The 23,969-nt window shown below is 36.5% G+C and overlaps 1 protein-coding gene across 3 annotated transcripts in view; it reads right to left on the reverse strand.

Moving 5' to 3' along the window:
- The window catches only part of eya2 (EYA transcriptional coactivator and phosphatase 2), a 37,030-nt gene extending 18,262 nt beyond the window's left edge, over window positions 1–18,768 (reverse strand). For 2 of the 3 annotated variants that reach the window (XM_028447246.1, XM_028447244.1), the window contains exons 1-5: window positions 18,569–18,768; window positions 16,910–17,007; window positions 4,812–4,887; window positions 3,715–3,826; window positions 2,298–2,414 (exon numbers count right to left, since the gene is read on the reverse strand). In XM_028447246.1, the coding sequence (XP_028303047.1) occupies window positions 2,298–2,414; window positions 3,715–3,817 (220 nt within the window). In that variant the 5' untranslated portion in view covers window positions 3,818–3,826; window positions 4,812–4,887; window positions 16,910–17,007; window positions 18,569–18,768. The remainder of the gene's footprint in view (window positions 1–2,297; window positions 2,415–3,714; window positions 3,827–4,811; window positions 4,888–16,909; window positions 17,008–18,568) is intronic. The other variant, XM_028447245.1, reaches the window with a different exon arrangement.
- Between the last annotated feature and the right edge of the window lie 5,201 nt (window positions 18,769–23,969).

Here is a 23,969-nt window from a genome sequence, read left to right on the forward strand (position 1 = left end):
AACAAAGTGATTCTGTTTGGGAACAAATGTCCTTCAAAATCAAACAGCGCTTTGTTAAAAAACATTGTTGGTCCAGCCGTGGAGTTCCAACAAAAGGGGGATCTCATAAGGCTCTGCAGGTTTTTATGAGGTTTCATCAAAAGTGTGTTTACATGAATATTTACATTCTTCAGTAATGTCTCACATGTGATTATTGTCTTAAGCAGAAAGAGAAAATTGTGGGGGGTTTTTTCAGGATGGGATGACAATAATGTTTGGATAAAAATGCAGTCGTTCTTGTTCAGGATGCAAAAATGCACAAAAATCATATTGAACTATCGAAAAAAGGACCGTCTGTAATCAAACAGCGTTGATATAAAACTGATGGGGTGTTGTTTCTTGATTTAGCCATTGAGCATAGATGACACCTGCTATTTTAAACAAACAAGTAGATTTAAAACTTAAATGTGTTTTATTATTTTATCACTTTCACCTCTACTTTGTCTCACCCATAGAGGGTAAACACACACATGCCCCGTCGGCAACATCAGTTCTTCTTGGGCCTTCGTAAAACACCCTTTAACCTCTCCCCTCTCACACACAAGGTCAATTTCATGTGATTTTCAAAAGCCATAAAGTCTCACTGAGCAACTCTAGCCTCAGGAATGTGTACTCAGACAAACCAGAGCCGGTACGAGGTGATTTTTTTTTTCATTTTCTTCGTACAAATCTCTGTCCATCTGTCATTCAACCCATAATTCTTCTTGCTGAATATCACTTCCTGATTTTGGTCTTCAGGACAAGCTTTCCCAGCTGAACGTGCCAGACTCCATCTGCAAGTGGATCACAGACTTCCTGTCTGACAGGAAGCAGCACGTGAAGCTGGGAAAAACCATCTCTGCTCCCCGGACCATCAGCACTGGATCTCCTCAGGGCTGTGTTCTTTCTCCTCTGCTCTTCTCCCTGTACACCAACAGCTGCACCTCCTCTCACCAGTCGGTCAAACTCCTGAAGTTTGCAGACGACACGACCATCATCGGTCTCATCTCTGATGGAGACGAGTCTGACTACAGGTGGGAGACAGACCGGCTGGTGTCCTGGTGCAGCCAGAACAACCTGGAGCTCAACGCTTTAAAGACAGTGGAGATGATAGCAGACTTCGGGAAGAACCCAGCCCCCCTCACCCCCCTCACCCTGGGAGACTCTACAGTGAGCTCTGTGGAGTACTTCTGCTTCCTGGGGACCATCATCACTCAGGACCTCAAGTGGGAGCTGAACATCAGCTCCCTCATCAAAAAAGCTCAGCAGAGGATGTACTTCCTGCGGCAGCTGAAGAAGTTCAGTCTGCCAACAAAGATGATGGTGAACTTCTACAGCTCCATCATCCAGTCCATCCTCTGCTCCTCCATCACCATCTGGTACGCTGCAGCTACGGCCAAGGACAAGGCCAGACTGCAGCGTATCATCCACTCTGCAGAGAAGGTCATCGGCTGCAATCTGCCCTCCCTCCAGGACCTGTACGCCTCCAGGATTTTGAGGCGTGCAGGAAAGATTGTGGCCGACCCCTCCCACCCCGGTCATAAACTGTTTCAATCTCTCCCTTCTGGAAGAAGGTTTCGGTCCATCAGGACCAGAACCTCCAGACACAAAAACAGCTTCTTTCCCTCTGCCACCATCCACATGAACACACCCCAAGTCACCCACTGAACCCCCCCCACCCGATCACCACCTCCATGATGACATTATCTGCTGCACTGTATATATATATATATATATATATTTATCCTTTATTCTCTATCTATCCTTTATTTATCCCTCATCCTTTATATTTATCATTATTATTATTATTATTGTTGCTGGGTTGTTTTTTTTCTTTATTTTTTTTTTGTTGTTTGTTTTGTGCACCAACTACCAAGACAAATTCCTTGTACTGTCCTTAAAACTGTACATGGCCATTAAAAACATTTCTGATTCTGAGAGACGCACACAAGCGCCCGCATGCTGTGTTGTTGGTCTGAGTGGAGAAAGGGTGGCTGACCCCAAGAAACAAGGAGGAGGGCGGGGGGGAGACTTTTGACGCCAGAAGTCCAGACCGCAGATAATGGAGAACAGGTGTGGAAGAGGCAGCACAGAGAGGGGCAAAAAGCAGAAGAAATGAGTCAGAGATGACAGCAAAGAAAGAAAAGAAAAGAAAAGGATGCTGCATCCTCCGAGACCTCATTAAAAGTGGTGTAAAAATGGTTTCCCAAGCTGATGTAAACAGTGTTGTATCCCTCAGGTTTAGTACATGATGCAGTGTTTTTCAGACTCAGACTGACCGTGTGTGTGACAGTAGCTGTAGAGACTTTGACTGGGAGGGTTGCTGCTGAAGTTTGAGTAGCCCAGTAGTCCAGTCTGTCCTGGAGAGTGACTCAGGCCCTCCTCTGTTTTAATGTCTGTGATTAAAAACAAATTCAAATCAATTCAACTTTATTTGTATAGCGCAAATTACAAAAAAGTAATCTCAATGCGCTTATCAAAGTGCGCTTAGCAAAATATAAAATCCATAATAAGAAAGCAGAACATTCTTTGTCCTTTTAATGATTTAACAATGTCATCTTTTTGGGTTAACAATGTCTCTTAAGTAGAGGTTCCCAACATTTTTTCTCTAGAAACAGTTTTTAATCGTGTTTGTTATGCTGTGTTAGAAATTCAAAGAAACAAGTAACAAGATGCGCCACCTCAGATATTTTTATACTTTTTTAAGTTTTTTTTTTTTTAGTTGTATTTTTATTTTTGTTTTATTTTATTGTATTTTTAGATTTATATTTTTAGTATTCTTAGATTTAGACTTGAGAAAGTGAAACCACACATACAGTTGTTTGAAATTGTGTGTGGTATGTGATATTATTTGAAAACTAATAATAATTGAAATAATTAAAAAATATACTCATATATAAATATATACTATATATATTTTTTTTAAATCAAAGTAGGAAGACTATTGCCATGACGGCAATTAAAAATAATTTTTAATGTCTGTTAATTCAACTGAGATACTGTATATTGTTTATTGAATATTTACCTTTAGACACTATTTATTTCCTATGTTTACATAGTTAATACTTTTCTACTTTTTTTTGCTTTCTTCTCGTTAACACAATTGGACCTTGTTTGCATGTAATTTTATTTACCTTGCATCTAAAATATTGCTGCAGCTAAAATACATTGCGCAATGAAAACAAAGATATTGTCTTATTTAATGTAATTGGTTTGTTTAAGGTATGGTTAGAAAAGGTTGCCTGATAGTTAAAGAAGCAGTAACTAAAATGTGTTTTTGTGTCCTTTTATAGTTCAAATGTTTCCAGAAAGTTAACATTTCTGATTGTGTGACTGTTTTGTGCATATTTAAACTAAACTTGGCAACCCAAATGTATCGCGAAGTTTACATTTTTTTTTCTATAGAAAAAAAACCCCACTGCCTCTTTTACCCTGGAGTGCCTCTCATGTCTGCTTTTGCTTTGTAATGTCATTGTACTGCAACATGACTACATTAGGTCTAAGCTTTAGTGGATTAAGCCCAATGTGAATTTTCTTTGGTGTGGTAACTTGTTTAAATGATTAAAAGCTACATAAACTCAGAATTTCAGATAGAAATCAAGAAGAATCTACCCTTCACATGACATGCATTGAATCACAATGTCTTCATGTTTGCTTTTGAGTCGTGTGTGTGTGTGTGTGTGTGTGTGGACTTACTGTAGGATGGCATGCTGTAGCCCTGTGTATGGTGTGTGTACGGTGTGTATGGTCCTGCTGGCTGGAGGGTTGGGCTGTACTGAGTCTGTCCATATGCAGCCATGACACCAGTCTGGAAGAAAAACAGACAAAAAGACAATGATTACCGTACATCTTTGATGGAATTTAATTTTGTTTACACAAAATATGTTTTGTTTTTTTGTCTATGTAAAAACTATAATAATTAAATTAAATTACAGCCAATGGATACAGTTTATGCAGATTTAGATTATATTTTTGCCATTATCATTGAGTATGGTAGTATTGGTCTATTTCTATAGATAATCCTGCAGATAATCCTAATCTCAATTTGATTTACTTTGTACTTTTTTACATTTCCGATTTTCTGAAAGTATGGCACGTAAAATGCATAAAGCGTTTAATTGCATTCAATACATATATCAGTGAATATAGTCTCTTACTGTAAGTATTCAGAAATAAGAAGGATAATCACTGAAATCAGACTTTTGTGTGAAGCGATGTTGGTGTGAATGTAAATGTAAAATGGGGATTTGTCGACTAATAATAACTGCAATAAATACGAAATTCTGTGGAGTTTCTCTCAAAAATTTAAATTTTGGTCGATGAAACAAAAGTTTCCAATTGCTAAAGAATAACGTTACAATTCCGTTCAACTGATAATATCGGTCGTAGATTTGAACGATCTTTGATTCTGTATATAACAGCTTCAATGGTTAAAAAAAAAAAAACAAAAAAAGGAAAAAAAAAAAACAAAACACAAAAAGCAATTTCTGAGCTAAAATACTGTGATCATGATTAATTGGTAAATAACATTTATGCATGTTGAATTTCTGACTTGAATCAAATTGGTGTAAAAACTCTGTAAATAGGTCAATGATATCATTTGAAAAAAATTACAGTAGCATAAGAAAGTAAATATTGTTAAAAAAAAAAAAAAAAAAGTCAGATGTGGCTCTCAACTTCCAAAAATTACCAATGAATATTTAATAAAAAAAAACATTCTTGCTACTTCGCAATGATACATTTTAGAATTGTTCTAATACGTTTGAACAGATTTTTACATTCATGTCTCTCACCTGCCCTGAAAAGAGCTTTATCCTCCGTATCCTGTCACGCTGCTGATAGTCTGGTTCTCTGGAGTCGTCAGCTCTGCTAAAGAAACAATAGCAAACAACCACCTTCAGAACACAAGTATGCACTTCACTGACGCTTGGCAAAGTGCCTCTGGTAAATACTTCAGTTCAAAAGGTTGTTATTTAAGATTAAGTTTGATTTATGTAAAGCCTCTTGTTGATGTGTTGATGTGTCACCAAAACAAGATGAGCAGCATTGGTTCTGCAATGTGTGAAAAATCCTTGACTCTTTAAATCTTGGCGGAGCCATGCATGTCTTTGTTTGGGGCAAAGTGGGGTCAAATACATTTCAGATCAGGGGCCAAATACACCAGTTTGATCTCAAGTGGGCCAATGATTTTAGGCAGGAAAAAGAGCAATTTCAACATGAATGTATCCTAGTTAGCGCTTCAAGGTATAAATTACATATAAAGTATATGATACCAACAATATTCAAGCATTAAGTGACCTTAAACTAGAATTCACTTACATTTCCTTGATTTTATGAATAATTGTTATTTAATTTAGTAGAATAATTGAGGAACTTTTTAAAATTTTGAAAAAATTTTGTTTTTTTTTAGCAATTTGAGATTAAAAAAAAAAAAAAAAAAAGGCCGTTAGATAAAACTGAATTATTTTGTAATTTACACACTGATACACATTTTTTCTGTCATTTTTACCTTCTTTTGTGGGCCGAATTAGGTGCTCTAAAGGCCTTGAGTTTGACACATGTGATGTAGGAGATGATGGGATAAAGTACCCAGAATGAAGTTTTGGTTTAAACTCAAAATAAAAGATGAATGTCAAATATTCAAGCTTCTGATTTATTTATTTATTTTTTAAAGAAAGCATTTCCTCATTATTTAACTGAGCTTAAGAAACAAAAGACCTCGACAAAACAACATGACACAGGAATGCACGAATGCATGTAATACATTCCAAATCAAACTATTACATTGAGCCGCGCAGGTATAGTTGGAAAGAAAACTCTTTTTTTTATGAATATAGTAGGGAATAATGTGTTTTTAATGTAGATTTTCTTCGTTTAGAAAGACATATTTTACTGTTAGAAGATTGATTTTATTGCATTGTCAATCACTGGCAGAAACATTTCAAATGAGACAGTCCTACTTAAAAGACACTTTAAATACCACAAAATAAACACGCAGTTACTCTGAGTACTTTGTGCTGCTAGATTAGTTAGATAAGTTGCCTTTTGTGATATTTGTGATTTCATTGTGTTTGACTTAGAGCAACAATAGGACCAAATACGTCGTTAAACACACACGAGTCTTAAACAAATCCCTTTTCTAAAGCATTCTAAGCAAACAAAGACGTAAAGCAGCTGCTTTGATGATATAGTGACGCACACTACAAGCCTCATGATTCTTCTTCTTTTTCTGTTTCCCTCTTTCTCTCTTATGCCTCCAGGCCATTTCATGGCAAAGTTGCAGCTAACTGCCTGACCTCCAACCCGGCTGACAACAATGACAGAGACGGATGAGAGTCATGAATTATGAGGGCAAAAGGGGGTTTACACAGGAGCAGAAACTTATAAAGGTAAATAAAAAAAGGGCCTCGACAAGTGACACAGTTGGTTTAATCATATCATTGCATCGTTAGATGGAAGACACATTTCTGTTTTTGGTCCAAAACAGTAGCTTTATTTACCTGATAGAGAAAAAGAATAACTAAAAAAATGGTTTCTATCAACAATTTGAGAATAAAAATGACTTCAATCGTGTTGTACAAGCATGGGAAAACTGTAAACCCCTGCAAATATTGTTGATTTTCATTGAATTTGTGACAAATTCAATGAAACTCCATTTGAATAATTGTAAAGTTCTATTTCCAAATTAATCTGTTATGTATTATTTTGCATGGATGCCAATATTTATGTTTGGATATGATACAGTGACATAAAATGACTACCAGTTTCTGCCTAATTTCAATAAATAATTTCAATGAAAAGTTTCTATTTTTTTTTTTTTTATATTGACAAAATTCCAGAGCTGAAGTTCCTGTGGAAATTCGTCAGATATTTTCCGCCCCTTTGCAACCTGACTAAAATATCAACAACTAAATGATTTGATAATTCACACAATGATTCATGTTTTCTCAGACATTTTTACTTTACCCTGCGGGCCAATCTGGATGTTTTAAAGCAGTGGTTCTCAAACTTTTTTTTGCTCAAGTCCCCCCTTTCTCTTATTTCTGAATCCAAGTATTCCCTTTGTCCGACTACAACATTTTGCTTAGAAAACTATTTACTTACTAATTCAACTATAGAGCATAATGATGGAATGAACGAGTGATAACGGACTGTTTAAAGAATCTCATTTTGTAAATAAGTGGAGAGAAAGTGTATTTAGTGCAGTGGTTCCCAACCATCTTTGGGTTGTGACCCAATTCAAGAATTTCAGTTTTTTTTTTTTCTAGAATTCATTTTTGATTATGTTTGAACTCAAATATATATATATTTTTTTTACTGCATTTTAGTTTAACTAGATTTACATTTCACAAAGTGAAAGTATAGAAATACAGTTTTTTGATATTGTTTTCATTTAAAAAAAAAAAAAAGAAAAAAAATATTACTATTTTAATTCTTCAGAAATTTCAGGTGACCCCACATGGAGTCCCGACCCCAAGGTTGAAAAACACTGATTTAAACACTTTTTGTGTTCATTTTCCTCTCTCTCGCTCTTTCTCTTTGACAAACTCTGTTTTAAAGGGGCAGACTTGGCCCCCGGGCCTTGAGTTTAACACATGTGCACTTAAATATTTGATATAATAAAAAACAGCCTGAGAATCACACCTAATTTAAGTTAAGGTCACACTGTAGTGTTGTACTTCAGATACAATCGTTGAAAACAGAAGATCTTGGCGAGACCAAAGGCTCTGATCTAAATAAATATTTGGTAAAGTGTAAATATTAATATTAAGTAATGTGCCAGCACAAAGCGCGATAATGGAAGCACTGTGAACTTGATATTTGCAGATTTTTCCACTGATTGGGAATTAAAACAATGCCTAAAACAACACCTCTTGACTTGACAGCAGTTTTGTAGTTGACACGCACATTCAAGCAACAGCTAGCACGAGAGCTCCGTGCGTGATAGGCAAGGCACTTCCTGGTTCAGGGCGAGGCCTGTGAGCAGGGCAGCCAAGGCCATGGGAACCACAGGACACTGAACGAGAAGATGAGCAGTGCACAACAGAGGAGGCCACTGGCTGAAACTGAAGCTAAAACAAACCCAGCAGGACCCTGGAGGGGGGGTAGGAGGTCACAAGGTCCAGTCGCACCAGCTTCACCTGGGGCCTGGGATTCTGCTCGACCACTGCCTCGTCCACACATATCACATTCTGCAGTTTGTGCTGCTTATTGTGATTCACGTTAAAGTGTGATCTGATACAGCCAAACAGAATGAGATGTACTTTTCACAGGTTTACCTGTTGGTTATCGGAACCACATTGTAGAAAAACTGACCTTTGTAAAGTTCTTCATATCAGTATCTTATGTTATGTTATGTTATGTTATGTTATGTTATGTTATTAATGAACTGGATAAGTGTCCCGTTTACTTCTGTCTGTTTTCAGAACTCCTTTTAGTTCAGGGACCAAATAGGGACTAGTTGGTAGGGTTGTCCAGATACAACTTTTTCACCTCCAATACGATACCGATACTGCAGTCTTGAGTATTGGTCGATTCCGATATCGATCTGATACAGTATCAGCACGAATCATACAGTACAGACTTGTATTACTTATTTTGTAGTGTGAAATGTTAGAAAAGGCTTGATTATAAAAAAAAATTATTATAAACAAATGGATTACATATAATTAACCTTTTAGAAAAACAATATTCTATGATTGAATAAAATAAATAAAAAATTAAATGGAAGATATTAAAAAAAAAAAATCCAAAAAAAACAATATATATTATATTGGAGATTTTAGATGCAGTCCAATAATATCTGATAATTGTTTTCTGGCTGATATCGGACTGATATTCGATATCAATATCGGATAAGGACACCCCTACTAGTTGGATTTCAAGTGGGTTGTACATTTTAGGTGAGGGTAAAAAAAGCATTTTTAACATTATTGTGCTGTAGTTTTCACTATCAGTTTCCTGTGTATTTCTATATTTAATTTTTTTTAGTTTTTAGAATGTTTTACAATCTTGCACAATAGTTCACATGTTTCATTAAATACTCTCAGATAATGTTGACGTGCAATCTGCTCCCAAAGGTTTTTGGAGGTATTGATATACTGTATCACTGCTTATTTTTTGTTGTCAAATCGTATTCTGTGAATTGTCATTGTACATTTTCTGTTTCTCATTAAAAAAAATTAAAAAAAAAAGGTTTTCAATATCAGTCCCTGCAGGATCTTCACTTCAAAAACTCTTGATTTTGCAACCAATTTTTGTGTCATTTTGTTGAATTATTTGCGAGAAATTGCAAGATTTTTTCTTTTTTTAAAAATGTCGATTTCTTTCCATCATTTGCAATCAAAATGACTGCATTCATGCGATATAAGCATGGGAAAACGTTCAGCCCACAGTAAATATTGTGGAGTTTCATTGAATTTGTGAATTTGAGATATCTACCTAAATACTTACACAATAATTCATGTTTTCTTTCTCTATCAGTTTTACCGTCGTCTGTGGGCCAAATTGGATGCTCTAAAGGGCCGGCTTTGGCCCACGAGCCTTGAGTTTGACACACGTGTTTTAGACTAATTGTACCCCCAGTAACCAGTGTGGCTCTGACTATTGGATTTATTCTTTTACTGAGAAATAAAGACGAAAACTGATGGCAGAATAGATTGTTTTGGCTGGTGACCAACTTCTGTATACTGTTGGTGTCTTACTGGTAAAGCGTGATACAAACATAAAGATAAGACTGTTTTTGTCCCAATTTTACCCCTTTCTGACCAAGGCCAGATTATCCTATAAGATGATCCTGTGGTTTGTCCCGATAATCAAATCCTTAAAAAAGACAATAATTGGAACCAGCTTTATGTTTTGGTATTGAATGCTAGTATCTGTATAGTTTATGATTGTAGTCGTAATTCTGTGCCTTTATTCTAATTATGCAATCATACTATTCTCCACAACCTTTCCACTAACCTTAACTGGTTGAGACAGAGAGGTCCAATCCCAAAGTCGGACTCTGCTGCAGTTTTCTTCTTGAGTATTCTGTTTATTTTATTAGTTCCTGATATACTGTTGTAAATAAGCTATTATACAGTGGTATGCAAAAGTTTGGGCACCCTTGTAAATGTTCATGATTTTCCTTAATAAATAATTGGTTGTTTGGATAACAAATTCCAGTTAAATTGATCATATAGGAGACAAACACAGTGATATTTGAGAAGTGAAATAAAGTTTATTCGATTTACAGAAAGTGTGCTAGAATTATTTAAACAGAATTAGGCATGTGCATAAGTTTAGGCACCCTTGCATCTTATTGATTTTAATACTCTTAGCACTAATTATTGGAACTCAAAATTGTTTTGTAACCTCAGTGATCCTTGATCTTAGGGTCTGGATTCTGGTGGGAGGTATTTTGGACCATTCTTCTCTGCAGATCATCTCTAGTTCAGTCAGGTTTGATGGTTTCCGAGCATGGACCGCCCGTTTTAAAGCACACCATACATTTTCAATAATATTCAGGTCTGTGGACTGAGACGGCCATTCCAGGATGTTGTACTTGTTCCTCTGCATGAATGCCTTAGTAGATTTTGAGCAGTGTTTAGGATCATTGTCTTGTTGAAAGATCCAGCCCCGGCGCAACTTCAACTTTGTCACTGATTCCTGGACATTGTTCTCCAGAATCTGCTGATATTGAGAGGAATCCATGCGCCCCTCAACTTTAACAAGATTCCCAGTGCCTGCACTGGACACACAGCCCCACAGTATGATGGAACCACCACCAAACTTTACTGTAGGTAGCAAGTGCTTTTCTTGGAATGCTGTGTTCTTTTTCCGCCATGCATAACGCCCCTGGTTATGCCCAAATAACTCTATTTTAGTTTCATCAGTCCACAGCACCTTGTTCCAAAATGAAGCTGGCTTGTCCAAATGTGCTTTAGCATACCTCAAGCGACCCCGTTTGTGGCGTGTGCAGAGAAAAGGCTTTTTCCGCATTACTCTTCCATACAGCATCTCCTTGTGTAAAGTGCGCTGAATAGTGGAACGATGCACAGTGACACCATCTGCAGCAAGCTGATGCTGTAGGTCTTTGGAGCTGGTCTGCGGGTTGACTGTGACTGTTCTCACCATCCTGCGCCGCTGCCTTTCGGAGATCTTTCTTGGTCTTCCACTTCGGGCCTTAACTAGAACTGTGCCTGTGGTCTTCCAATTCCTCACAATGTTCCTCACAGTTGAAACTGAAAGCGTAAATCGCTGGGATAGCTTTTTGTATCCCTCCCCTAAACCATGATGTTGAATTATTTTTGTTTTCAGGTCATTTGAGAGGTGTTTTGAGGCTCCCATGTTGCCACTAATCAGAGAAGATGCAAAGAGGAAACACCTAGAATTTTCCTACTTAAATACCCTGACTCATGATTGGATTCACCTGTGTATGGAGATCAAGGATCACTGAGGTTACCAAAACAATTTTGAGTTCCAATAATTAGTGCTAAGAGTATTAAAATCAATAAGATGCAAGGGTGCCTAAACTTATGCACATGCCTAATTCTGTTTAAATAATTCTAGCACACTTTCTGTAAATCGAATAAACTTTATTTCACTTCTCAAATATCACTGTGTTTGTCTCCTATATGATAAATTTAACTGGAATTTGTTATCCAAACAACCAATTATTTATTAAGGAAAATCATGAACATTTACAAGGGTGCCCAAACTTTTGCATACCACTGTATCTGCCATGAAAATGATTGCGTTGTATATCTCACAATATAAATAAAATTGGATTTAAAATATTTTTTCCATTTTCAAATTGAGCACACATTGAGTTATTAATGCTTACACATCACCTTTAAGCATAAAATGTTCACTGGCTGTTAATATTGAGACCTTAGTGAGGATCATTTACTGTAATTATTAGTAGTGACATTGTTGATGTCATTGCCAATCAGTAAACTCAACATTTACTCTATTATTAAATATTTTCAAATTAAAATTGCTAAACAGCCACTGAGCGTGATGACTTGACACTCACTCACAATGCACAGCGTGATGTGACAGAAGATTGATCAAGTGCATGATTTTTTTTTTTTTTTTTTTTTGTATAATTGGTTGTAAATAAAAATAAATGAATGATTTAAAAAAAAAAAAAAGGCTAAGGGAAAAGACTCCAAAGATGTAACAAATGTTGCAGTTAAAGAATAAAAATGTGCTTTCATCTGATATTTCCACTATAAAAAATACTAAAATTGCTATCAGGGATACTGTAGTTGGGTCATAATTATCACTTTGATGACATTAAATGATGATATTGAATTATGAGGCCCAACTGTCACTGTGTGTATTCATGGTGAAATATTAATAGGCTTTTGGCCTTGTGCATTGCACAGTTGGATTTAAAGAGACTGAGAATGACAAAGTAAATTAACTGTTAATTAGTGCGATACATTGGAAACTTGTACCATCTGCCAATCAATGATGTCACTAAACTGGAACCAAAATATTATTAAAACTGGAGCACTCGGAGAGCGAAGACAGCAGGAGTACTGGGCGGGACATACGCACAATGCACTTCCCTACCGCTGCTACATTACCCATAAGCCACTGCGCATTACCCATAAGCCACCGCGCTTTACCCATAAGCCACCGCGCTTAAAGGACCAGGATCAGGCACGGCTCTTATTTTCCTATTTTTTGGGTATTTTCTCATTTTTGGTCATCCAGAATATCACCAAAATGTAATCACCTGTTCCTTGTCCCATTATCAACATTTCCTGAAAATCTCATCCAAATCCGTTCATAACCTTTCAAATGATCTTGTTAACAGATGAACAGACAGACAAACAGATAAACGCAGGGTAAAACATAACCTCAGCATCTTCGTGCTTGGCGGAGGTAATTAACAGTTATTTAATACATACAACTGGACAGCATAAGGAAATAACACGCAGTAAAGTAAATGCTAGTAATGTCTTGTTCAAAACTGTTACAATAATATGTGATGATGTGTGATGTTTTGTACTAAATTTGTATTTCTAAAACATTTTCAGGCCACGAGCAAGAATACTAATTATTAACATAGTTGCTTAAAAATATATTGACACTACAGCTTTTAGTTTGTTTAGCTTTTATCTGCACAGAAACAGGAAACTAATGAACAAGTGTCACTTTTCTTGGTAGTCAGGCAAAGTTTAAACCAGTATAAACGGGAGTGATTGTGTCTGTTAGACTGAATGGAGCGAAGTCAGACTCCCACTCACGTTTAACTCCTTTAAAATGGACTTTGTTTCTCCTAAATGAGCTTGAATTTGATTTTTTTAATTGCACAAGATCAAATTGACATTAAAGAAGAGTGCACTATGCACTACGACCAGAGACAGTCCACAATCATGAAACTGTGAATAATGTGGCACTATGTGACATTATGGTTCATATAAATGGTCTGTAACTGTAGATTTTCTCTTGAGTGAAGGTAAAAAAATAGCTCTTGTCAAAATCAGTTTCTATTGCGCACACAAAGTTGACTACCATTGACTGCTACAAAACCACATACACCTTTGTTTAACTGCACTGATAACTAATTCAGTCCTGATTCTGATATCAAGTTAAACTCATGTACATGTCATGATAATGCTTTCGATGGTGCTAATTTGAAACATGTGACAGAATTTTAATATTTTTGCCAAAGCATCCTAAACGACTCTCTTTGCTCCCCGCAAACATTCTCACTGGATTTTTGCAATTTTTACACAACAAATTGAATTTCCTCCCCTCTGCAAAAAAATGCAAAAAACCCCCAAAAAACCTGTAACGTAAAACTGCTGAACACAAACCTTTTTCTATCAAATAAAGCCATTGTGTATAGGCCTCACATAAATAAATCAAAGATCATTTGCCACTGTAAACACTCCATTTGTTGACAATTTCATGCATTACAATGTGGGATGTGGAGTCCTGTAGAGCAGAGTTTTTACTTCATTCGTACTGTGATTTCTTGTCATTTTTGTTCTAGTTTGTTCCCGGTTTTCCCCATGATATCAGAATGAAGTAAAAACACTTCTATGCATCTGTCTTCACGACTCCACATCCCACAATGCAATGCACAAAACTTTTCCCACAATGTCAATAATGAGTGGAGCGGAAACTTCAATCTTTTACATCTTTTTTTTTTTTTTTTTTTTTTTTTTTTTTTATTAAATGATCTTTGATTTATTGACATACACTATGGATTTATTTTTTCATTTATCTGATACAACTTTTTGTGTCCAGCAGCTTTTTGTAAGCAGTTAAAAAAACTATCTATTTCTACATTCTCCTTATTGACAAGATCAAATCAGTCTCTGCAAGTTTTTTCTCAAACACACACACACACACACACACACACGCACACACACGCACACCAGGTAAAAGCTAATGCTCGTGGTGGTTTTTCTTAAATTAAAAGGTGAATGAACAGACACAGTGACCCATTGTGTGAAACAGAAGTCATTTCAAAGAGGCTCTAAGTAATCCCTGGTGGCCGTGAACCTGTTGTCGACTCTCGTTGTAACTTTAGCCGTCAGACATTGTTCCCTTTCCTTTTCACTTCACTAACTCTAATGATAGTGCCCTGCCTTTATCTTTGTCAATGAATGCCTTCTTATTTCATTTTTATGCTTTATCACTTTGTGTCTATAGCACAAAATATGTTTACTCTCAATTCTGTCTCTAAATAACTGGTACTTTGGCTCACTGCTTTCGTCTCTCACCAGTAATATCTCCAATAATTCCCTTTTGTAATATCTGTAAATCCCAGCAGGACCACCTACCCTATATAAGCCCAGACTCTGTCTCCTTTAGAATCAGTGCCCCGGGACGGGGTCAAATTGGGGGACAGCTGGCAGACCTCCCAGCAGCCTGAGGAGAGGGTGTGAGGTTAGAGGACTGGGCTGACCCTTGTCAGATGGTGGTCTGGCTCCCAGGTAAAAACATCTGGTCTAATGAGGGTTGGGTTCTCTTCTCGTTCCTGTGCACACACACACACACACACACACACATACACACACACACACACACACACATTCAGGAAAAGTGACACATGCCTGACCGCATGAGTGCTCCTGCCTTCACTAATGAACGTGCACACACACATCATCCAACACGCACACACGCTAGCGACTTGAGTATAGTTGCAAACAGCTGGCCAGGCGGACACAACTGTTAGGAAGAGCTCATGAGCACTAAGGACAGTCCTGAAGATTTACTGTATGAGGGAGGGCATAAAAAGCACACAAAAAAAATGTGGAAATATACAAAAAACCTGACGCCTGACAAATCTCCTAAACCGCCAGAGTTTATTCCACGTGAAAGTGTTTAACCATGAGAAATCACAACAGGAATAAAAGCTGCTCACTGCACGCTACACTGCGATGTGTGTGGCTTCATAATATTCTAGAATGAGATAAGGAAAGCTGAGATAGACGAAGAGACAGCTGCTGTCTACGCGCGCACGCACACACACACACACACACACACACACACACACACACACACACACACACACACACACACACACACACACACACACACACACACACACACACACACACACACACACACACACACACACACACACACACACACACGAGAGACTCCAGGGGATTCAAATCTGAGGTCTGGTTGGAGAAGAAAGATGTTTTAGAGGAAGAGAAGCTTTTATTATTTTTGAACCTCTAATAATTAGGTAGGAAATGGTTTAAGTTGGAATTAATTATTAATTAGTTTTGGTGTCACAAAACACATTGAGAATTATTATGAAAATAATGCAATGCACGTCTTCAAAATACAAATACTTTTTACTTAAGTTGTATTCTTCTTGGGTGTACTTTATTATTTATTTATAGTTTTTAATTATTTCTCTTGTATTGTGTTTATACTGCACTATTTCCATTAATATTTATTTTCTTATATGCTGCTGGTCCTGAGAAACACATTTAGTTTTTATGGAAACATGAAAATGACAAAAAAAACCTTGAACCTTTAAGGCAAAACCTAAAATTAAAAACTTAGAAAAACATTTGGCGTTTTTAAAAATAATGCCAGCAAGTTAATTTGGCCCTTTTTTTAAAAAAATTCCAATTTTATTCCAACAACTTTTAAAAATTTTCAAATGTTAATTGTATATATTTGTAGATGTTTTTGTATCTCAAGTATTTTTCCTATTCAATTGGAAGAAATATTTTATTTGAAAATAAGTCTTTGCATGGAAATAAATGACACACACACACACACACACACACACACACACACACACACACACACACACACACACACACACACACACACACACACACACAATTGTCTATTCTAAAAATGTAAATATCGTGAGTTGTTTTTCTCTGCATTTGTTAATCTTAATATTTATTTTACTTCATAAAATATAGTAAAAATATAAAATATATAGTCTTTTGCAAACAAGTCCAAAGTTCTGAGCATGTAAATATTCATTGGATATTTAAAATGAATGCACCTGTCAGCATAGCTCAGGGGTAAAGTCAGCTAATTCTAACCTAAAACACAACTATTCTAAATACATTAAATCCTGTGTGTGTTCAACAATGTGTGTTTCCCAGACCACAACACATTCCCCTTTTTTTCTGTTGATACTCAGGTCAACATAACACTGTAACCTTCAATTTGAATCACGTTGGATTCCAGTTTGCGAGATTATCGCAGAAAAAGTAGAACTGGAGTCGTGCACAGAAGCTGAAAGACATCATGAGACCTACAGCTGCGAAGAAACGTAACAAAATAAGCGCAGATAAAGTCAGGAAGAGCCTGGTTTCTTATGAAAATATTTTCCATCCCTCCAACGTTTGGCTAAAGAAGGGTTTTTTGAATGAATTTGTGTTTTCTTAAGATGGGGTACCTTGTGGTCACAGGATGGGGGAATTCTCCACAACCTGGGACTTCTTTTGCTGCTGCTTATTCACAATTTATTAGAAATGGCAACGAGAACCATGACGCCTGAGGAGAGAGAGGAAAGGAACTCAGAAAGGAAGTGCTAATATTATTGAGAGACAAACCTCACACAACTTCATTAGAACTTGGATTTTGTAAGGTAAGAAATTGAATTAAATTACCGGTAAGTTAGGATTTACATTAATTTCATAGGGGAACTCCATTGGCTGATGACACACTCTTATTATTCAGAGAAACAATTTTATGTATCGTTCTTTTTATCTATATAAATATAGATATAATTACAACCTCTTCATACAACTGTGCAGCTGATGGGAAAAGAAAAGTTGAAATGCCTCTAAAAGAGATTTTGACGACTGGCAAAACACTGAAGGAGAAATTACCAAGTCTGGAGCCATGAAAGAGTCCTTGAAAAAAATGAATGCCAGCTTTTGAAAAATGCTTAGCCAGGCTCCCCCAATTTAGGTAATGACTGAGGGTCCCTGAATAGCAGCTGAAGGGGTGTCAGTGATTCAGGTGTAATCTCCGGTGTTTGGGGGAGGAAAGTGCAGTAGCACCAAGAAAAACAAAAGACACTAAATACATAAACACTTTCTCCTTTTCCCTGATGTATTCACACATTTTCAACACCTCTACTAAAACTAATAATAATGATTATAATATTGGTGGAAAAATAATGTGTTTACAAGCCATGAAAGCCCTGCTTAATAATTTATTTAAAGCATACAAAATATGTTGGAGCTTGTGTATCGTGCTACACTCTGAGGCCCTGTGACCCAGGTTGGGGGAAGTTAGTTTAAAAACATGAATAAATAAATAAGGGAAATAAATAAAGGAACATAAAAAACAATAGCTGTGAGTATATCACTTCCCCAAATTTATAATAAAAATTATTTCCTGGAAAAAGTTCGTTTTTTTATGAGAAATACAATTTGAAAACAAGTTCCTTAAATTGCACTGAAACAAGCTTTCTGACAAAAAGGGATACACTAAAGTCATTGTGTGGTATAATATCCTAAAACTAGACTGATAAAGGATCCAAACAAAACCAAAATTACAAAAGAAAAAGGTTGGTGTAATATTACTAATATTATTACTAATAGAGTAATAACACACTCTTTTTTTTTTTAAATTTTACCCATATTTTTTTTTAAATACAATATAAACGGAAGCAGCAATAATTGTTTTAAAAACAAAACAAAAAGCGTGTAAATGCTATTTTTCACTCAGTCATCCAGATTTTCAGAATCAGATTTATTTTATTTTATTTTATTTTATTTTAACAGATGCTCCAGAATATTTCGAATGAAAAAAAAAAAAAAAGAAACACTAAAACCTTTAGAAAAGTTTTATTTAACTGTCGTTAAATAAAAACCTGTTAATTAAATAGGTATTCAATACAAATGCACACCTCCAGGAAAACATAATACAAATGTACAAATATACATATATCGTACTGATACATACATAAATACATTATTCTATGTCTTCAGAAACATGTCAGAAAGTTTTCAGATAACACAGAATGGGACACAACTGCTTAAGAATATCTACAAAAAACATACGTAAATACATTTCAATGAACGCAAATTCTTTGGTCACTTACCATGAAATAATCCAGTCCCCACTTAGACCAGAGCGCTCTCCATAGTGGGAGATCCGTGCGCGCACTAACCACCGTCCGTAGTCCGGCTCCTGTGGACTATAGACCGTGTGGGTGATGCTCCACTGCAGACACTCACACACACTATAAATCTCTTCCTCCACAGCTTAAAGGCAGCGTGTTTGCTCTCCCGGCGGCGCGGAGGTGATGTTAAGTAAACGAGCAAAGTTTGTGGTACCTCCTCCTCCTCCTCCTCCTCCTCCTCCTCCTCCTCCTCCTCCTCCTCCTCCTCCTCCAGGAAGAGCACGCGCACTGCGAGCTCTCAGCCCATCCTATTTTATCCTTTTGTTTCCACTTTAAATCAATTTGGGTAAGAGTTCCTTTACCATTGTTCACTAGTAACGACCCACACCCATTCACAGGGACTATTTGTTAGATTTATCAGAATTTTGTTGGTTTCATCTATTCATACTGTAATGCAGTGTTTTTCAACCTTGGGATCCTGAAATGTCTAGTAATTAATAAAACATATGCTAATTAAAAGTATATATTTTTAACGAAGCGTGTATTGATACGGAAACGTATCAATAGACCCCGGGGGTATTGATACGGAATTGTACGTTTTCCGGACCTTTACGTAAGCGTCGCGTGCCTGTGTTTTTTCACCGTGCCATGAATAGCTGAGAGGTCTAACCCTCAATTTCCACTGGATGCGGCTCCGCTGCGTTACGGCTCCGCTGCGTTACGACTCCGCCTCGCCACCGGGTCCGCCTGCGCTGCGTGTCTGCTCCTTCACAGCTGCGACAGTCCGGTGCCCTATACCAGATATACGCAGGGCTTCAATTTCTGGTGGACACCGGAGCACCACGCATCAATCAGCACAGAGCAAATGAAGCTGAAAAGGAAATTAAACATGTATTCTGCAATAAAACATCCGGTTACTTTTCAAAATGAAACATTTCAGATTATATTTCAAGTAACTACATCACCAAAACGTCATAATGTGTAAAAACAAAATCACATTCACTGTATTGTTTCCTTTCATACTGTAACTGCACTGTAAACTGCAGCAACTTTGATTTAGTTCATGTTTTACTGGTGCAGTTTTATCTCTTCTCTGTTGGCTGTTGATAAAAAATGTGTTTATGACAAATTCAGAGTCCAACCTTCTTGTTCTCCTTCGTCAGGAACACTGACCTGTTTATCTGTTTATTGTTGCGTTTAGAACACATGCGTTTAAAACATACCTTTAACTGCGTTCTCGTGCGATTACATAAACATCGTGACAACTCCACTGTCAGAGTCGTCCAACCGCAGTGCACCGTGGCGCACTCAAAACGCAACCGGTGGGGATTACCGGACGGCGGACAGTGGCGCAAAAATGGATCGGTGCCATGGCGCAGCGGAGACGTATCCAGTGGAAACCCTGGGTAAGGCGCCGCACTCAAAGATCCTTCCTTCCGTTTGAATTCCACATTTGTCATATATACTGTATTGTTTCATTTGAACATATTTAACATGGGAAATTCCACCTTTGAAAATACATATACGATAAAAAACCAAAACATTTTACGGTATATCCTGGGTTAGGGATAGGGTTAGGGTTAGGGCTAAAATGAAAGGGTTAGCGGGGTAGCTAAAAATAAATATGAGCTAAATTAAAACGGACGGAAATTTAAGTCACGTGGTGCACCTATCACGTCACCTAAACTGGCCAAGGAGCCGTGCTCCATATGAATGGAAATAGGCCATGGCTATTCATATGTTTCCGTATGATTGGCCAAGGGCTATTTTTATAAGGATCCTCCACTGTTTTTACAAATGTGGCCTAAAACCTTTGAAATGTCCTTATTAGAAGACCTTTGTCTACGTCTTTGATGATCGCCCCCTTTAGTCCATTGAGTTGTACGTATGGGAGTAAAGCATTCAGGATCATTTAGCAGCTTTTTCAGTCAAAATGACAACTTGTGCTGCTTTGGGTTGCTCTAAAAATCAGTAAAAGTTAAAAAAAAAAAAAAAAGAAGAGCTCTGGATGTATGTAAATACAGGCAACCAGGATCGACTGTTGCTCATTAATGCCGACCCAAGTTGAGTTGAATCTGTTTGCTGGAAAGAACCGGCGATCTTGTCAGAAATGGTTTAATTATCCAGATTTTTTGCTCTTGTTCTGTTCTTCATGCCGTCTATGAAACAGCATAGCTGCAACTGTCGCCTCCTCCGGTCACAGATTTTTTCGGGTCACGGATTTTGTTTATCAAATTTCGGTAAACCAATGAGGTTTCATTCGACTTCATGTTTCTTTTGTTTTTTTGTTTTTTTTAACTTTTACTGATGTTTAGAGCAGCCCAGAGCAGCACAAGTTGTCATTTTGACTGAAAAAGCTGCTAAATGATCCTGAATGCTTTACTCCCATAGAACTCAATGGACTAAAAGGGGCGATTCGCGTCATCAATGATGTCATTTCAACATGGCGGCGCATAGGCTCTCAAACGGTAAAGTAGTCCCATTTTCAAAAGTTAATAAAACTAATATGGTGCAGAATAATGTGTTTGTTAGGAATACATCTTCTAATAAGGACATTTCAAAGGTCTTAGGCCACATTTGTAAAAACAGTGGAGGATCCCTTTAATTATTATCAAATTGTTATTATTAGGGTCCGAATTTTATATTATTGCTAATGCTAGGCTAATGTTAATGCTACGTTAATGTTAATGCTAGGTTTATGTTAATGCTAGGCTAATGCTAGGTTAATACCAATGCTAAGTTAATATTAATGCTAGGCTAATGCTACATTATTGCTATTGCTCAGCTAAAGCTAATGCTGGGTTAAAGGTAAAGCTAGGCTAATACTAATGCGCCGTTAATGCTATTGCTAGGCTAGTGCTAATGCTGGGTTGTTGTTAATGCAAGGTCAATGTTAATGTTAGGCTAGTGCTATTGCTAGGCTAATGCTATTGCTAGGCTAATGCCAATGCTAAAACATTTTAATTGCAATTTCTCAGCTGTTTTTCCACCAATTTGTACCAAATTCGCTCAGACCAAACCCTAATCCCCAACAATGGTATAAGAGACTGCATGAAAATAACAGATTAAGACTACTTTTAATGTGATGCCTCACTGGATGTATTCCACAAATAAACCTAATCTGTGCAAATAAGAATACATATTTAACTTTATTAATAGAAAAAGTGTCATATTTGTTTTTTTTAATATGTTGTCTCAACCAATAAAACATATTGCTTTTTTAATGTCAATATCAATAGAAATTCCAATACGAGATGTCAACCTATATCACCTTTTATGGCTATTATTGGCCAATAAAATCGGCCATCCCTAGTATTTAGTTTAAGTCCTAATGTATCTAATAGCATATATTGTTTATCATTTACATATCCATCCATCCATCCATCCATCCATCCATCCATCCATCCATCTTCTACACCCACTTTTTTTTTAGCCTACCCATTGTCAACATAAAGTAGACGGTGAAATGTGTTCCACTGCTAGCAGTTAATACTCTTATTGTAGATTTATCACTGACACTAAATCAACATTCTAATCATCATCTGTAATTATTATGCCTTTCACCATATATCAAAACCCTCCCGTTCAATAAACACATGGGTTGGATTTTGGTGACACAGTGCAAATGTTCTACTTAAGTCAGATTTGTGTTTATTTAGGGTGTGCCAAGATCTAGCTTTGGGCACTCTTGACAGACAGGGGATCTTTCCCTTTTGCATCATGCACCTGACGGTTGGCATTGTCAATGGTATTTATTTATAGGGTTAGTGTTTGTTCACAAGTAGCAATACATCAAGACCAAAAACAGCTTTTCCCCGCATTAACCGCCTGGTGCGTGTTCCTTTTCAACTGTGAATCATACAGATGTTAGTACATTTCAGAATTATACAAATAGGCCTTTTTCAGGGAACATGAAGTGTGTTAACAATTTAAAGCTGTTCTGCAGCAATGAAGGTTGAATCAGCCTTTAAAGCTGGTGCTACTAATTCCTACAGGTGTTTTCTTGGTTACTTCCAACCCCCTCTGTCTGCATAAAAGCAGTGTTGGAACACACTGTGGTACCAGACCCTCATGAGCATCAACTGAACAGTATTGGTCATGGATCGCATCATTTATTTTCAACTCAACTTGCTTATTTGTTCAATGTTTTCATTTCAGAGTGCAATGACACAATAGACTGAATAATTTTCAGTAAAAAAACTGAAAAAGTGTGGTGTTCTAAAACTTTTGACAGATAGTGTATTTCTACTATTTTCTAATCTGGGTACCATGTGTTGAATTCTAAGAACTGAATAAACAGAAACTATGTGTTTTGAAGGAAATATTTTTTAAAGTGTAATTAACAATGGTAACAGTTGGTGTTTGTAGACTCATAATTATGACTTGCCATGGTGATTTTAATTTTTTTTAGTGGCTGAAACGGGTTTCCATAGATATTTTAGCATTTTCGTGTGAAAACTACAACTATTACAGAACACAATGATGGCAACAAAACTGAATAAAAGTTGAAAATATGTTTCACATGTTTGAATTCCACCTATTTCTTACATTTGATTATAAGGTTATTTCAACTGAAATAAATGAACGTTGTCCACATGCATATATTATCATATTTCATGAACAATGGTCATATTTGAAAAGAAACACCATTTCACCCGGGGAGGGTGTTTTCCAGGTACATTTTAAGATAAAATAACCTACATCTTCTGGCATCAGCAGTTCAGTTCAGTTTCAGTGTTTTTGTTTGTTTCAGTCCAACGAAAAAATATTCAAGCACAAAACACAATCTAAAAATAATATATAACAAGACTGAAACAGGCAGAAGCCAAAATGCTTACTGTATATGCCCAACATAAATCAACATTCAAGTTACCTTTGCATTTGCAAGCGTTCAACAAGTACATTTGAGTTGCCTTTTTTCAAGTAATGCAAAAAAAAACCTTTTTTTATATACATTTAACAAAGAACACCACCATATTCCACTACTTCACGTAACCCTCTAAAAGATATTGTGACATTTTTTTTTTTGAAAATAAATAGTCACTCAATTTTAATTTTTTTTAATCAACATTATTCTACAATTAAACCCCAAGAACAGACAGACATCTTTATTTTACTTCTAACATAAATTGATCAATTAGGCTGTATTTGCTCCTCTTAGTGAGAAGAATTCATTAAGAGCATTTATTTTTTGCTTTGAACATTATTGTTATTTTATAAAAACAATATCTTTTTTTTTTTTTGCAATAGAACAACATAATTTGCCATGGTCTTAAAAGTTATTCCCCAAAGTTCTACACAGAAAATATTCCTGTTGCTAACCCTGGGAACTCATCTACTTGAATAGATGGCAGATACAGTATGTTATCATTCCCGTTGC

This window comes from Gouania willdenowi, chromosome 5 (assembly GCF_900634775.1).
Source record: "Gouania willdenowi chromosome 5, fGouWil2.1, whole genome shotgun sequence".
In the NCBI taxonomy this organism is placed as follows: Eukaryota; Metazoa; Chordata; class Actinopteri; order Blenniiformes; family Gobiesocidae; genus Gouania; species Gouania willdenowi.